Source organism: Haliotis cracherodii, unplaced genomic scaffold (assembly GCF_022045235.1).
Source record: "Haliotis cracherodii isolate W230 unplaced genomic scaffold, xgHalCrac1.p SCAF_2, whole genome shotgun sequence".
Classification (NCBI taxonomy): domain Eukaryota; kingdom Metazoa; phylum Mollusca; class Gastropoda; order Lepetellida; family Haliotidae; genus Haliotis; species Haliotis cracherodii.
The window spans coordinates 56,320,389-56,335,603 of NW_027266275.1; the positions used below are offsets into that span (position 1 = coordinate 56,320,389).

Consider the following 15,215-nt stretch of genomic DNA (forward strand, 5'->3'; position numbering starts at 1 on the left):
TGAAACTGCGTCATGGGGCTAGCAATTTGAAACCGGCATTAGTCCGGACAAGTACAAGCAACCACGCACGCACGCACGCATACGCGTGCATTCACGCCAGTATATTAGTGCAATAATCTTGAACGCGACGTTAAACCTCCTCTCAGCTCACCTCACCGCACCACTTCGTGTGCGTTTCTTACTGTATAACGGGCGTTATAAACCTGTTGAGGTCGCTCGTATTGCCGAAGGTACGGTGAGGTGAGGTGAGGTGAAATTGGGTTTAACGTCGCGTCCAAGATTATTGCACTTATATAGCGACGTGCATGCACGTGTGTGTGTGTGGCTGCTTGTACTAGTCCGGACTGATGCCGATTTATAGTGCTAGCTCACTGAGATACCATGCCGCAGTTTAACATGAATACCCCACTCAAACACAGTATACTGACTCCGAGCCGACCAGTCCTTGTTTTAGCCCCTTAATGTCGAGCGCCAGACAGGGTAGCAAAAAGTACCACCTTTTAACGTCTTTTGGTATGACGCGGCCGGGGCTCTCCGGGCGGACGCTCTGCCACAAGACCACGGAGGCGGCGCCGAAGGTACGGATTCGATTCCCCACATAAGTACAATGTTTAAAGTCCTAGACACCAAATCCTTCATGTTGAGTTATTTGTTGGACATATTATTATCTTTCTATAACCTTAAATAATTCGTTTGAATTGATCAAAAACATACAAAGGTTGTCTTCGCTTAATACCGTCTTCAAACTATGCTATCATTATTGGCACAAGTGTGACACCTTTGATAAGAACTGTTAAAACGACTGGTGCAAAAAAAACCACACCGTCTGCTTGGCATAATGCGTTTCTCTTAAAGAAAATGCATTTGTCATAATTGCATTGTGTGCAGAAGTCTCGTCGAAGATGTATAAGCTGCGAAGAATGATCCTCCGATATATGACTCACTCAAACTGACAGCAGAACAGAAATCGTGAGATAATACAATGACTGTGTGCCATATATTTCCGGAGGATGACGCATGTTAATGTAGGGAATGAATCAGATAAGAAATTCGATTAATTCTGGTCTATAATAGTCACCAGACAGTATGTACAGTGAAACAGTGTTAATCCGGACCCTGTTAAATGATTGTTTGAAACGTCTATAGAAATTCCTTGAATCGTTACTCCAGACTGTTTCACACACATCACGTAACTTAAAGGCGTGGGGTAGGACAGCGGTTGTAAGTGGTCGCTCGTCACGCCGTGATATTGCTAAAGTGTCGTAAAGACATACTCACTCATTCACTCACATAAAGGGCGCTTTTACCTGAAATCTCATCTCTATCTTTAGAGTTGGAGAATATGATCTGACACCTCCTTTAACAATTAATTAAGTACATGTATAGGGAATACAACGAAGGAGCTTCATACTGTGAATCCCAGTCGCGTTCAACGTTATTTCACGCTAGTTCGTGTATGCGTGTGCGCGTGCATGCGTGTGTGGTGTTGCTGCTCGTACTAGTCCGGCAGATAGTGCTAGCAATACCCAATTCAGACATATCATACTGATGCCGAGCCGACCAGTCCTTGTTTTATCCCCATAATTCCTGGCACAAACAAGTGACGTCGTCATGTGAAACTCGGATTCTAAATGCTCAGCATCCAAGGAAACACAAAACCCTTTCTAGGACGATTAGGCCGATGATATCTGCACCCAAATGGAGATTACCTGTTGTGTAAGTGAGTTGGATTTAACGCCTCTTTGAACTGTATTCCAGTTCTATCACGGCGTGTCAACTTGATGCTGGACAAAACCGAAGTGATGCAGGCCTTAGACATTTACCAACGCCAAACCAACGAACATGGGCATGGTGCTGAAAAACAATCTCAAATCAGGGCTAACTCATGCTCATCCTGACATGCCAAGGGACGTACCAATGTACAACCAATTGCGGTGCCTTAGAAGAATGCCCCCAACCTCCCAGTCTGTATAGCATTCATCGAAACAAAAAACATACACAACTGATCATCATGCCAAAAATGATATTACAAAGATGATCACATAAAAATACAAAATATTATAAAATAAACATATAAAATGTCTGAAAGTGCCCATATATATTATTCTTACGAGAAAACACGTTTTACATTTACGAATTTATTTCTTGTATCATGGGCCCGGGGCCTACGCACATACATAGTTTTAAAGAGGGGTTATGTTTCAAGGCCCGGGGCTCCTTCCATATCTAGGTCCTGGCGCTGTTATTCGTGCCACAGCTGACACTGTGGCGTTGACTGTGTATTTAACTGCTTGCGTGGTTGATATTCAAATCAGCAAAGGAAAAACAAAGTGGTATTTAACGTCTTGAATCATTCATCCTGGGTCTGCCCAATGACCAAAGCGTAGCCCCTCTTTAAAGAATTAAACATGAACATACCATGTGAAAACAGTGTTTCGTATACGTTTTCAAGAATTCTGGTACACGCGCTGTTTGATAAATGGATATGCTTCAGATGGGACTAATTGCAACATAAGGTGTTATTGTCTTGCGGAAATTTGACATTTTTTTTTCAGTTACCATAACAATTACATTTGTGTATGCTATGCTGAAATCTGAGTTTCAAAATAATCATGTCCTTTGTATTTCACAGGTTGATATTATGTAAAGTAAGTGTTTTCTTTAAATTTATATTTGTTTAAAGTTATCTTTTTCCGGCATCTTTTTGTTTCAGAGTCGTAAACAAGGTAATATATTACAAGCGCCCTAGTCGTTTCGTTCGGCACACGCACATGTGACCTTGTCGGCGTGTTCGCAGGTGAGAGCTATATGGTCCCACAGGGTGCCGGGCGGACAGTTCATAAAAGCAAGGCAGAGAACCTCTCCAAAACAGAAACGGTACTGTCCACAGTCATCAGGGTTCGCATAGTACCACCACCTGTTGTATGCATGAGAGGGATCTACAACAGAAAAATAGCAGTGATGTTTTAATAATTATGATAAGAGACTTGATCCAGTGTGGCCTCAACGAAATGATTATTTGTTTGTCGGATAATGTCTGCCGATAGTGACAGGCTGGCGATGCTTTCGTATTTATTGTTTTTACATATGAATTATTCATAATTAGAATTGAATCTTAACATTATTATGTATTCTAGGTGGTGTACTTGTCTTAGGGACGTACTACTAGGAGATGAGGCGGTACAACAGCACATTTCTTTTTTTCATGTTCACTGAATAGTATACTTTGAGTTCAAAAACTAAGGCAAAAAAAGGGTTGTCCTGCTCTTTTTCAAACAATTATTCTTAAAATGAAATTTACTTTAATCTCATGTTCCCATTCCTTTACAATATCAGATCAAATATGCCTAAGTCAAACACATTCTCTTCATAACTTGTATATGAATGCTTTCTTACGAGAAGTAATAATTGATAATAGGTTGAAGCGCTCCTGACAAATAAATTCTCAATTCGTTATGGCCCCTCAAGTTATATTCCATTAGACTTTTAGACTCAGTGCCAGAACTGATAACAGATGTTCATGTGGTATAATTGGGCTATGATTGATTTGTTAGGCTTTGATCAAATTATAGGGATGTATGGAAATTAAAATTGTTTAAAATAAAAGTGTACCGATGATAGGATAAATATTAGTGTGTCAATAATTACCTGTATAATAATCACACTCAACATCGTCCGAGGGTTCTTCAGTAGAAACGGCAGTAGGTGGAGTGGCTGTAGTAGTGGTTGTGGTGGTAGTAGTAGTTGTAGAAGTAGTAGTTGGAGTTGTAGAAGTAGTAGTTGGAGTGGTTGTAGTAGTAGTTGGAGTGGTAGTGGTTGTTGTAGTCCTTGTTGAAGTAGTAGCTGTAGTAGTAGTAGTAGTGGTAGTAGTGGTAGTAGTAGAAGTTGCAGTGGTCGTAGTTGGAGACGTTGTAGTTGGAGTGGTAGTGGTTGTAGTAGTTGTTGTAGAAGTAGTTCTTGAAGTAGACGCTGTTGGTGTTGCATCCAGAAGTCTGTTCTTGGCGGAGTTGATGAGGGTGAATCTGCCTCCCCCACATACATTATTGAAGTCATCCAAGTCGAGAGTCCAGAACATCACGCCGCCGTACCCCTGGTTTATCACCATGTCAGTCTGTAGCAGGGGCAAGCCCAAGAGCCGTGGTCAGTGGACATTAATAAACAGTGTACATTCACTTTAGAAATATCTACCTACATCAACAGCAACAACATTTGTTTGTTTGTTATTGAACGCCTCACTCAGCATTATTCCAGCTGTATGTCGGCGGTCTGGAAGTAATCGAGTATGGACCAGACAATCCGCTGTTTAACATCATCATCATCAACAACAACAACAATGATAATAACAACAATAACAACAACAACAACAACAATAATAATAATAATGTGCGCTGGTAAACTGGCACATGTCTTTTGGTTAGTGTGTGGAGAAAAGTGGCAAGTAAAATATAATCTACCAACCCGGAATCTTATACGCTGCGGGCAGTTCAAAATGTTCGCTCTTAAACATGTCATTGGATTGATGTTTACCCCGACATGGTGTTATACTTCCACATGCCAATAAACCTTATCTACATTTTGTATCACGATAAAGTAAAGAAAAGGGCTGGGTGGGGACCAAACAAAATTATCTAGTTTCTTTTTGTTACGTGAAGTTCACGTTGATTTAACTATGCAATTGTTTTCTGTATACGCTCATCTTGCCTTGTCTATATTGAGGATGTATTGAGCTTCGGCTATTAAATCATAATTGTCTAGCCTGCCGACCAGCCGTATTTATTTACCAGTCAGTTGCCAATCTCCTAGGACACAATTTTGCCAGTCATTGCCAATCATTTATACAAGCTTTACATCTACCTGTCAATCATCTCTACAAGTTTGACATTCAAACATTGTGCTTGACATTCCGTGCTTGACATTCGGTTTTTGTGTGTCTGAAAGCAGTTATCGAGAAGTTCACGTCATGTTTCGAGTTTTTGGTCTGGACCATACAATAAACCGATGTATCAATGTATCATTTTTTTGGTGACAAATTTCCCATAACAATAACTTAAAAATTTATTGTTATAAATTAAGTTCTCCCGGACGATGGGTATGTCTGATAGTTCTTGTCCATAGTCTACTGAACAAAGCGTCGCCTTGGCATTGCATTATTTGTATTTTTGAGTTAAAGAATCTGTTCGCAAGACTTAATCCTGAATTAACTTTAAAAAAAACTTTAATTACAAACGTAAGAAAAGCGGCAATTTTGACAAAAACATAATCAATTGGTTGTGGCCTTACAGACGGTCGTTTTGATTTTAGCGGGATTTTTTGCTATTCATAATTAGCATTGTGTATTTTTCTATACACAGATATATGGATCTATTTTGCGGTTTTATGGTTGTAGCAGGTATACATTTACACATAGCTAACGTCTCGTACCACGACCACCTAGTAACCTGGAATAGGTAACTATACATGTTATGCCAACATAATAAATATCGTAAATGATTGAGTGTGTAAAACTTTTGAGCCCTACATGTATGAATCAGGTACACTTACAATCTCTGAGTATTCGGATCCATTTGGTTTAATCCGTTAGATAAATAATACCTCGGGAAGCAATGGAGTAGAGATTTTGAGCGGTATCAATGTAATCGTGTAACACCAGATCCCCCGCATGAAGTTCGGACAACATGATGTCCGATGTTGACAAAAGCATATGAAATATTAAACATGAACGCCAGATAATATGCAGATTCCACTGGGCGTAAAAGGTGAAAAGTATTTCAATGGACCACTGAAAATCAGTGATATCGATGTTCGGATATGACACCAGGCGTTCGCGAAAAAGGGTAAGCATGTCCTGCCCTAGGAAGTTAGGTATACAATGCCGTCAGATTGTGCTGTGTGATGTGATAGTCACGTGAACTAGAGAATCCAATATGGATTCCTCCCATTGCTAGCCGAGAGGACCTTTGGGGAAGAGATGAGGTGAGGTGAAATGGGGTTTAACGTCGCGTCCAAGATTATTGCACTTTTATAACGACGTGCATGCACGTGTGTGTGTGTAGCTGCTTGTACTAGACCGGACTGATGCCGATTTATAGTGCTAGCTCACTGAGACACCATGCCGCAGTTTAACATGAATACCCCACTCAGACACAGTATACAGTTTTCGAGCCGACAAGTCCTTGTTTTAGCCCCTTTCTGCCGAGCGCCAGACAGGGTAACAACAAGTACCATCTTTTAACGTCTTTTGGTATGACGCGGCCGGGGATCGAACTCCGGACCTTCCGCTCTCCGGGCGGACGCTCTACCACTAGACCACGTAGGCGGTCGGATGAGATGAGCCGACTGCCATACAAGCCGTGTTTATAAGGGACAACCAGTGTGGCCAAGGCTTCAGTGTTTACAAGCACAGGATAGTGGACCTACACTGTCCAGTCTCCTTTATATAAAGTGGTTATTTGAGGCAGGCAGCAAGTCCATAGGATCAAAGAAGAAAATTGCGGAGGCCTGGATCATTAATCAATTGTCAGTCTTCTGATGATAGGACAGTTCCGTCAGTATATAGGTTGAATTACTTGTACTTCAGTGTTAACACCAACAGCCGATGAGCTGGGTCGGATACAAATCTGATTGAAACTGACCGCAAGACAATGTAAACTATCTAAACGATTCTTCATTTGACCGTACTATTGAAATAAAAAATGAAAAAAGAGATGTCTGAAATTATTGAGAAAGGTGTTAAAAGGGCAATAACCATAATGTTTTGAATTGTGCTTTTCAATGCTGGATATCAGGCTAAAAGCAAACCATTATTACCATGGCATGCTCAGTGGCAGTCGAATTTCATTGTCAACTCTCTAGGCAGTATACAATCGATTCTGCCTTATATTGCGCTAGGTTAACAGTCGCATGACAATCTCATCCTAACGGGTACCCATATACTGCTGAATGAACAGAGGCATGTGCAGCATATGTTTCAGTATGGGGCAGTAGAAACTCTCAGCGGTTAAGCTGCCGAACACGATGGGTCCACCCATCCAACTACTGTCCGCGAAAAACGTTGCTTAACTTCACCTGAGATGTAATCTGCGTGCAGTACACGGGATCCCCTACTGTGACAACCCAGTGTTCATTGACAACTAATGTGACAGCTATAGGTAAAAACATACAAAGGTATTTCTGTGTTTTAGATGTGAAACGATCAACAGTTTACTGTTTGAGAAAACTGCAAATACACTTATGATCAAAACAAACTTCCCCTCGATCGCGACTTCGATTGAAATTTACACGCACATGTTATTTTGAGGAGTAGTGTACGAGGTTATGTGACCCACCTTGATGGCGATGCTTACAATGTCATCGTAAGAAACCCACATGGAGCCAAACACTGCGTATGGAACGAGGGCGACGTCATCAAACACCCGCTGAAAGGAGCTATTGTTGCACACCTGAAATGAACAGTTTTAAAAATTATTTAGTTTGATGTTTGCGCGACACTCCTGTGTTTGTTATCTAGTTTACACATATCCCGACTTGCTTCGCGCAATACTCCTTGCACAAGAAACTAGCAATCTCATTAAAATCATCAGATTTTATTGCTTGCTAGCGGTACACATAGATCTGAGGACATCCCATTACAGGTCACGTCAGAACGACCTTTCGCGAAATTTGACCGACCAACGAATTAACTGACAAGACGTCGACATTAGCCAATGAGAAAACAGCTGCAAAATGGTGACTTCCATTCTAGACTACGCTTTGAAAAATATCGATACCAAATTTGAAAACAAAATTCTGGAATCTCTGATAGATGGTCGAAATATTATGACATTACGTCCCAAGGGCTATGGAAAGTCACTTCAGTTTCAAAATGTTTATTCCATTAAAGCGTGAGATAGACGGTGATTTTGACGGAATCACTCGTACACCCCGTAACTGTCTTTCGAATACCCCGTTGTCAACCTTTTCGAAATTGCATAATTAGAACACACATTCCGATTGTCACTTGCTGGCTAGCTACGCTCTGATTGGCCAGATGAAAAATCGTTCTGACATGACCCGTTGATGTGATGTCCTCAGATGTTTGTTTAGTGGTAGCAACTAAGATCTGATTTGAATGAGATTGATGAAACTAGTAACCTACCTCAAAGTACGCAATAACCCCCGGGGTTTTCACGTAAGTTGTCGCTGGCCCGGGTGTGCCGGGGGATCTAGGACCGGTCTTGGAGGGGTTTGTCAGAGTCCACGTATGTCCGTACGTCGGCATTCCAACAATTATCTTTGACTTTGGAATCCCAAGTTCTTGGTTGTAGATTCGAAGGGTTTCGGTCTGAAAAACCCATAAATGATATAAGCATATGACTGATTTAGTGACTTGGTTTTAAGGCCACTTTGAACAGTATTTCAGTTATATTATGGAGTGTCAGCTTGATGTGGGAGGCAAATCCGAAGTGATGCAGGCGTTAGACGTTTAACACTTTTGAGAAACCCATGAGCACGGATATGGTAATGACAGTCAGAGCGAACCTGGATTCGAACCCGGGATCACAGATTTCTGATCTGCCTAAGGTATGCAAATCGACTGGACCATCCGTGCCAGAGAGAAGAATACATGAATTATTGAACAGTTATATCCGCATAAACTCTTATAGCTATTATATCACTCAATCGCTGTTTACATAACAGTAACTTTTGTTTTGTGATTAAATTGCGTCTTTTTGGACATTTTTATATGTTTTACATGTTCGGATTAACTGTAGTCAAACCACGAGGCCTCTCATTTGACGTCTTGTATATATCATTGTGTCGCCACACACAGACGCGATGGCAGCGTAGTCATGTAGTCAATTGCCGGAGATAGAGATCGATTCAATAAAGAAATAATGCAACATTACTGGTATTTAAGAGGCGCGTATTATATTTGACATAGAACACTCTACAGCCACCAGTGCCATGTATATATTCATGTTAGTTGTGGACAATGACATCATTATTGCGAAGCATTGTTTGTTCCAAGTTGTGGGTACGAACCAAGGTAAAACGCTTATCGAGGTCGTCCTCCCGAGAATACAACGGTGCGTTATGTCCCGTTGTAGCATCCCAGGGACCGTAGTAGTCGTAGCCCATGACGTTCACGAAATCTAAATACCTGCAAGCATAACCATGGGTCTGTTTTATTACCTTTACTACTAATAATGTCCAAATATAGTCTAACTGCCAGGCAAAATAAAGTTTGATGGTGATTAAAAATGGAACAAACAATAAAAAGTTATACGAAGTTGATGTATACGGGTATTATACAGTGTAGTTGTGTTTTGGACCTTGTCTTTGCAGTGTTTCGGCGTCTTTTTTCAGCCTTGTAACGTTTTTGGTCAAATCCGGGCGGACATCCCACCACTAGACCACCGAGGCGGTCCAGATTTCATGATTTCTTTTTTCATTTTAAAAACATTGTTAAGGACGTTTTATAAGCCAGGGGCTCTATCATAGACTCTACAACGGCATTATTAACATAGAACGGAAGTATCTGTGATTCCGACCAATTAATATTATGTTTGAGGCTTTACTTTAATTGAAAAATGCCTGCTTACTGTGCAGCCTCGGTACTGTAGCCGGCATAGATGTTTTGGTATCCCGCAGGAACGGCTGCTGTCAGCAGGTAACCATAGGGCTCAAAGGCACGTTTCAGCTCCTGAAGAAGTAGAAATGATATTGCACATCTTGCCATGTATACCAAGTGATAAGGAACCTGTAAGATTGGTTGGTTGGTTGGTTTGTTGTTTAAGGTCGCAATATTCCAGCTATATGACGGCGGTCTGTAAATAATCGAGTATGGACCAGACAATCCAGTGATTAATATCATGTGCATCGATCCACGCAATTTGGACCGATGACATGCATCAACCAAGTCAGTGAGCCTGACCACCCGATTCTGTTAGTCGCCTTTTACGGCAAACATGGGTTGCTGTAGACTTATTCTACCCCGGATCGTCACGGGCCGGAACCTGTAAGAGATTGGAGCTTATATAACAATATTGGTCCTATACACATATAAGAAAGGGGTGTCTGTCTAAGACTAGGGAGTTAACAACCACAGGAAATATATATATAAAAAGTAAAGACGTGTACAGCTATTTAAGAGCAGGGAATGTATAGGTATGTAGGGATATGCTATAAGATTAGAGATTGTACAGCTATTTATTTTTTAGGGGGTGTATAACTCTGAGAAAAGACATAATTATATGAGAACAAAATGTTAATAGAAAGCAGAGACTTGGTATCAGACTGATAGAATCCATTGAACATGTGTTTGTTTTCTTAGCTTTTTTTCACGCGACGCTCAATATTTCCATTATATGGAAGCGGTCTGGACCAGACGAACCAGTGATTTAAATTATGGGGAACGATCCACGCCGTCGGGGCACGATGACGCACTGTCAACCAATTAACAAAGCCTGACCACACGGTCCATTAAGTCAGCTCTGACGACCAGCACAAGTCCCTGGGAACCTATATCATTAACCAGGAACCCCTTTGTAAAATACAATCAGATGAAGGAACATGGCATGGTAATACCTCACCTGACACAGCAACGCGAAGTTTTCCTTATCTTCAGCTGTTCCTCCTCTGGTACCAGGGTACTCCCAGTCCAGGTCAAGGCCGTTCAAACTGTACCTGGACAGCGTGGTCAGTGTGCTGGAAATGAAGGCCGCTCGGCTGGCAGTTGTATTCGCCATGTAGGAAAACGCAGGGGACCCGAAGTTGAACCCACCCACAGCTATCATAATCTTCAGCTCCTTGTTGGAATTGCGCAGCGCAGTGAGACCGGATATCCTGTCACAAATTTGAATAGATGGACGTTTAATGATTTCTTTGTGCACATTTAGAACGGAATGAAGTTTAAGGTCAAACAAATCAACTACTTGTTTTTATATAATTGTCAACGAGATTTCTTTGGAAATTGAATACATTTTTTTCTTCGTATAAACGAACCCATCCATTTCGTTATTTCATGGTATATCAGTTTTATCATTAGCTTATGGAATGGATTTTGTTGCGTTTTTTTAACAAATTGTATCCATATCGGGAATCGAAACCGGTCTTCTGCGGGACGAACTGACTTTTTACCTACTAGGCTATCCAATCGCTCCTAAGTGTCCCGCAAGGACCTTAAATACTTCCAGCTCGTTATCATAGATTATCTCCAACTCGAGCGTAACCCGAACGTTTCTCTGTTAAGCAAATATTGGTTATTCAAAAGCGTCCATCTTAGATCTTAGAGTCCAATTAAACTCGAGCTTACAAAGACGCAGCGTTCCATTCATCAGCTCGGAGATCCCAGGTGTCCCAGTTGAACAGGTAGAAGCTGTAGATGATGTGGGTGCAGAGGTTGGGGTCGATGTCTCCGGGGAGGAACGTCGCCCCGCTTGGCCGGTACTGGCTCCAGCTGGTGTAGTAACATACCCGCTTGAAGCTGGTAGCTCCTGTGTGGAGAGATGGGCTCGATGGTACAAATGCTAGAAACTAGTGTTATACTTCGACATCATTTATAAGTAATAGGGAATGTCGGCTCTTTGGGTGATATAAATGACCCGAAATATTCATTTTAAAGGATAAAGAATAATAACGTCCCTTTTCGGGATATGAAACAAAATTAAGAAATGAGGAATACGTTTACAAATCATTACGAAAGTAATCAGATGTGTTTATTCAAATTAGAATTAAATTTAGTTTATTTCAACATCTGCATGTGTTGCAGCACTAAAACTAAAACAGCATTACGCAAGGGTACACTGTGTCAAACATACACATGGTTTAGAGGTTACCATTTGAATATGGACAAAAATTAAACCAAAGGTGATTTTCTCAGGTGTAGATATCTTGTGTCAAAGATTTGTTTATACTTAGGGCAAGTTTGTTTTTTACTTACCGATACACTGATGGACAGCTGCTAGACTAAGCAAAGCCAGCAGAACCACTGACGCCCCATGTCCACACTGAAAGTCACCAAATGATAGTTCCATGTATACAGCAACCAACAGGGGATTTATAAGATCATTAGTAACATCTATAATACAACAATCAGGGGACAAACGACTTCGACAAACTAGATCCACATTGAAAAACATCCACGTTACCGTTTCAGCATCTTAGAAACACATATTATAAAACATTCAGGGGACTCACGATATCGAAAAACCAGATCAATAATGAAAGGCATTCATCCCAGAGATTCTCCGGTTTACAATAAAACAATACTTTCTTGCGTATCAATATGGAACCAAATATCTAAGTATTCCAGTATTTTGAGTATATTTAAAGACGTATACGGGTATTGATAACGGATCATGTTACTGAACAAATAACACCCCAAAAGACCCGAGTGTCAAATTGTAGATGAGGTGATGGGGTTTAATGTAACATTCGAGATTATTGCACTCGTAAATAGCGACGTGTATGCACGTGTGTGTAGCTGCTTGTACTAGTTCGGACTTATGCCGATTTTATAGTGGTATCCCACTGAGATACCATGACGCAGTTTAACATGAATACCCAACACAAACACAGTATACTGACTCCGAGCCGACCAGTCCTTGTTTTAGCCCCTTAAAGCACAGGGACAGCCACAGTAACAGCAAGTACGTATGACGCGGCCTAGGATCCAACGCCCGACCTTCCGCTTACCGGGCAGACGAAACTTTGAACGTGTCCTGCCTATTCGTAGCGTTTGAAGGTCGAGGTCACGGTAGACGTGAGCCAAGAAAACATTCCAACACCTTCAAGTAATTATAAGAGCCCAGGTGTATATGAGGGAGTATTTGCATTATGTACTCTAACTTCAAAACACACGTTCTCGTGTCTTACTGTGTTTACCGACCGATTACCTTGTATGATTTCCGGATAAAAACAAGACAATTGCGATAAGAGAGTACGACGTCATTAATGATCCTTTAAATGCGGATGTAATTATATACCTTCAATTTGATATGAATAACTTATTTGTACCCCCAGAAGGCAAATGGGTCAGTTCGCAGATGTTCAGGACTTAAGACTGATTGTTTAACAAAGCGATGGTTGAACACTTACAAACGCTTATAGTTGAGGGTGGGGAATGTTCGTAATTTGTGACTCATTCAAGTATGGTTTCTATCAATCTCAAAAGGGGTGTGTAAAGTAAGAAAGGTTTTAGATTTCGAAAAGATTGAAGATTTTAAATTTGTATTACCTACACGTGTGGGAGTGATTGTCATTATATCATACCTAGTCATGTACAACAGTTTGTTAAATTCGACATTTCGTATGTTTGACATTTTACGTCAGGGAATATATTTTTTTAAATCCAACGTTTTTGTGTGACTGACATGACAGTTTGTCGCCATGTGGTACATTTATTACATACAGTTCATCATACATGTAATTTTGTTATATCCAACATTTGGCCATGTATGGCACTTTGTTATCTCAAACATTTCGTCATGCATGACACTTTGTTATATCCAACGTTTAGTCATGCATGGCATCTGTTTATCCAACATTTGGTCTAACATGACACTTTGTTATATCCAACATTTGGACATGCATGGCAGTCTGTTATACCCAACATTTGATCGATGGTGGCGCTTTGTTTCATCCAACGTTTTTGTTCTGTGTGACAATTTGTTATATCTAACATTTGGCCATGCACTACACTTTGTTATATCCATCGTTTGTTCATGTGTGGAACTTTGCTATATCCAACGTTTTGTCTTGTGTGGAATTGTGGTATATCCAACATTTGGCCATGCACTACACTTTGTTATATCCATCGTTTGTTCATGTGTGGCACTTTGCTATATCCAACGTTTTGTCTTGTGTGGAATTGTGGTATATCCAACATTTGGCCATGCACTAAACTTTGTTATATCCATCGTTTGTTCATGTGTGGAACTCTGCTATATCCGACGTTTTGTCTTGTGTGGAATTGTGGTATAGCCAACATTTGGCCATGCACTACACTTTGTTATATCCATCGTTTGTTCATGTCTGGAACTTTGTTATATCCGACGTTTTGTCCTGTGTGGTATTTTGGTATATCCAACATTTGAACATGCATGATGCCTTGTTATATCCAAAGTTTGGTCATGCGACACGCTTTGTTATATCCGTCGTTTGTTCATGTGTGGCACTTTTTTATATCCAACGTTTTGTCTTGTGTGGTATTTTGTTATATCCAACATTTGGCCATACATGACCCTTTGTAATATCCAACATTTGATCATGCATGATACTTTGTTATATCCAACGTTTGGTCATGCGTGGCACTTTGTTATATCCAATGTTTGGTCCTGTATGACATTTTGTTTTGTATATGTTGTCATATAAGGCATTTAATATATCCCACATGTCGTCATGCATGACATTTCTTTACGTCTGTGTTATTCACATCTGTTACAACTGTGATCCAAAAGTTACAAGGTACTGGTAGGGACAGTGACGGCACGAGAATAATCAAAGCATGCCATTGATCAGTTCTATCTCCCGTTATCACACATTGACCGTGAAAATCTAGTTCAGTTTTTACATGCGGTTTTTATACCTACAGCATTTTGAGTTTAGTTAAGGTTTTTTTAAATATCACGGGAAAATATACATATGATACTGTTTTTTGAAGAATGCATGATATAAGGTGATTATAAGAAAATAAGTCATATGTGAATTTAAGAATACAGAAACGAGGGTCAAATATGACAATACAAAGTACATATTTACGAACACAAAATTTAGTGGACGTCTTAGTATTTCCTAAGACAGGACCTCCGTACTGATACTACTCATATCTATATGTCTATATTAATGAATGTTAACATTCTGTCAGTTCTTTTGAGATACAAATATAAATATATACACTGGTGGGTTTATGAAATGTTTAAGTCGGACTAAACAACCTACCATTGCCGTATCGACTGTCTAATCCCAGGTTAAACCGGAGACTGGGATGCTTCTCCACTTGGCTACTTTTATTTCTCGTCAATTCACTATTCATGACCGTGTTTGCGCCTAACAAAGCAGGCGGGCCATAGGTTTGAAGCAAACGGGAACGAGTAATACATATTATTTCTGTCCCTTCACGAGGTTCCATTAAGTCCATGCTTTCCCATAGGCTTCAAACAACACGAGCTCGTTTGTCGTCCACTAAACACCTTTACGTAATTCGACCATGTATCTTTCCAGGCAATGCTAATAGT

General features: G+C 40.5%; 1 protein-coding gene across 1 annotated transcript; it reads right to left on the minus strand.

The window, feature by feature from the left end:
- Positions 1 to 2,026: 2,026 nt before the first annotated feature.
- On the minus strand, positions 2,027 to 15,004 carry LOC139469311 (chitinase-3-like protein 1). The gene is made up of 10 exons (XM_071251451.1): positions 14,920 to 15,004; positions 11,921 to 11,987; positions 11,294 to 11,474; positions 10,572 to 10,824; positions 9,582 to 9,682; positions 9,022 to 9,139; positions 8,135 to 8,320; positions 7,326 to 7,439; positions 3,649 to 4,111; positions 2,027 to 2,939 (listed from the first exon to the last, which is right to left on the minus strand). Exons 1-10 carry the CDS (start codon positions 14,920 to 14,922, stop codon positions 2,746 to 2,748), a joined length of 1,680 nt encoding a protein of 559 aa, XP_071107552.1. The 5' UTR covers positions 14,923 to 15,004; the 3' UTR covers positions 2,027 to 2,745.
- Between the last annotated feature and the right edge of the window lie 211 nt (positions 15,005 to 15,215).

What these genes read in the sequence shown, in the direction of transcription:
- LOC139469311 (XM_071251451.1), bottom strand. An exon ending in AGCTGTCCATCAGTGTATCG is followed by an intron (nt 11,475 to 11,920) that starts GTAAGTAAAAAA and finishes CTCTCCACACAG; the next exon opens with GAGCTACCAGCTTCAAGCGG. An exon ending in TACAGTACCGAGGCTGCACA is followed by an intron (nt 9,140 to 9,581) that starts GTAAGCAGGCAT and finishes TTATGCTTGCAG; the next exon opens with GTATTTAGATTTCGTGAACG.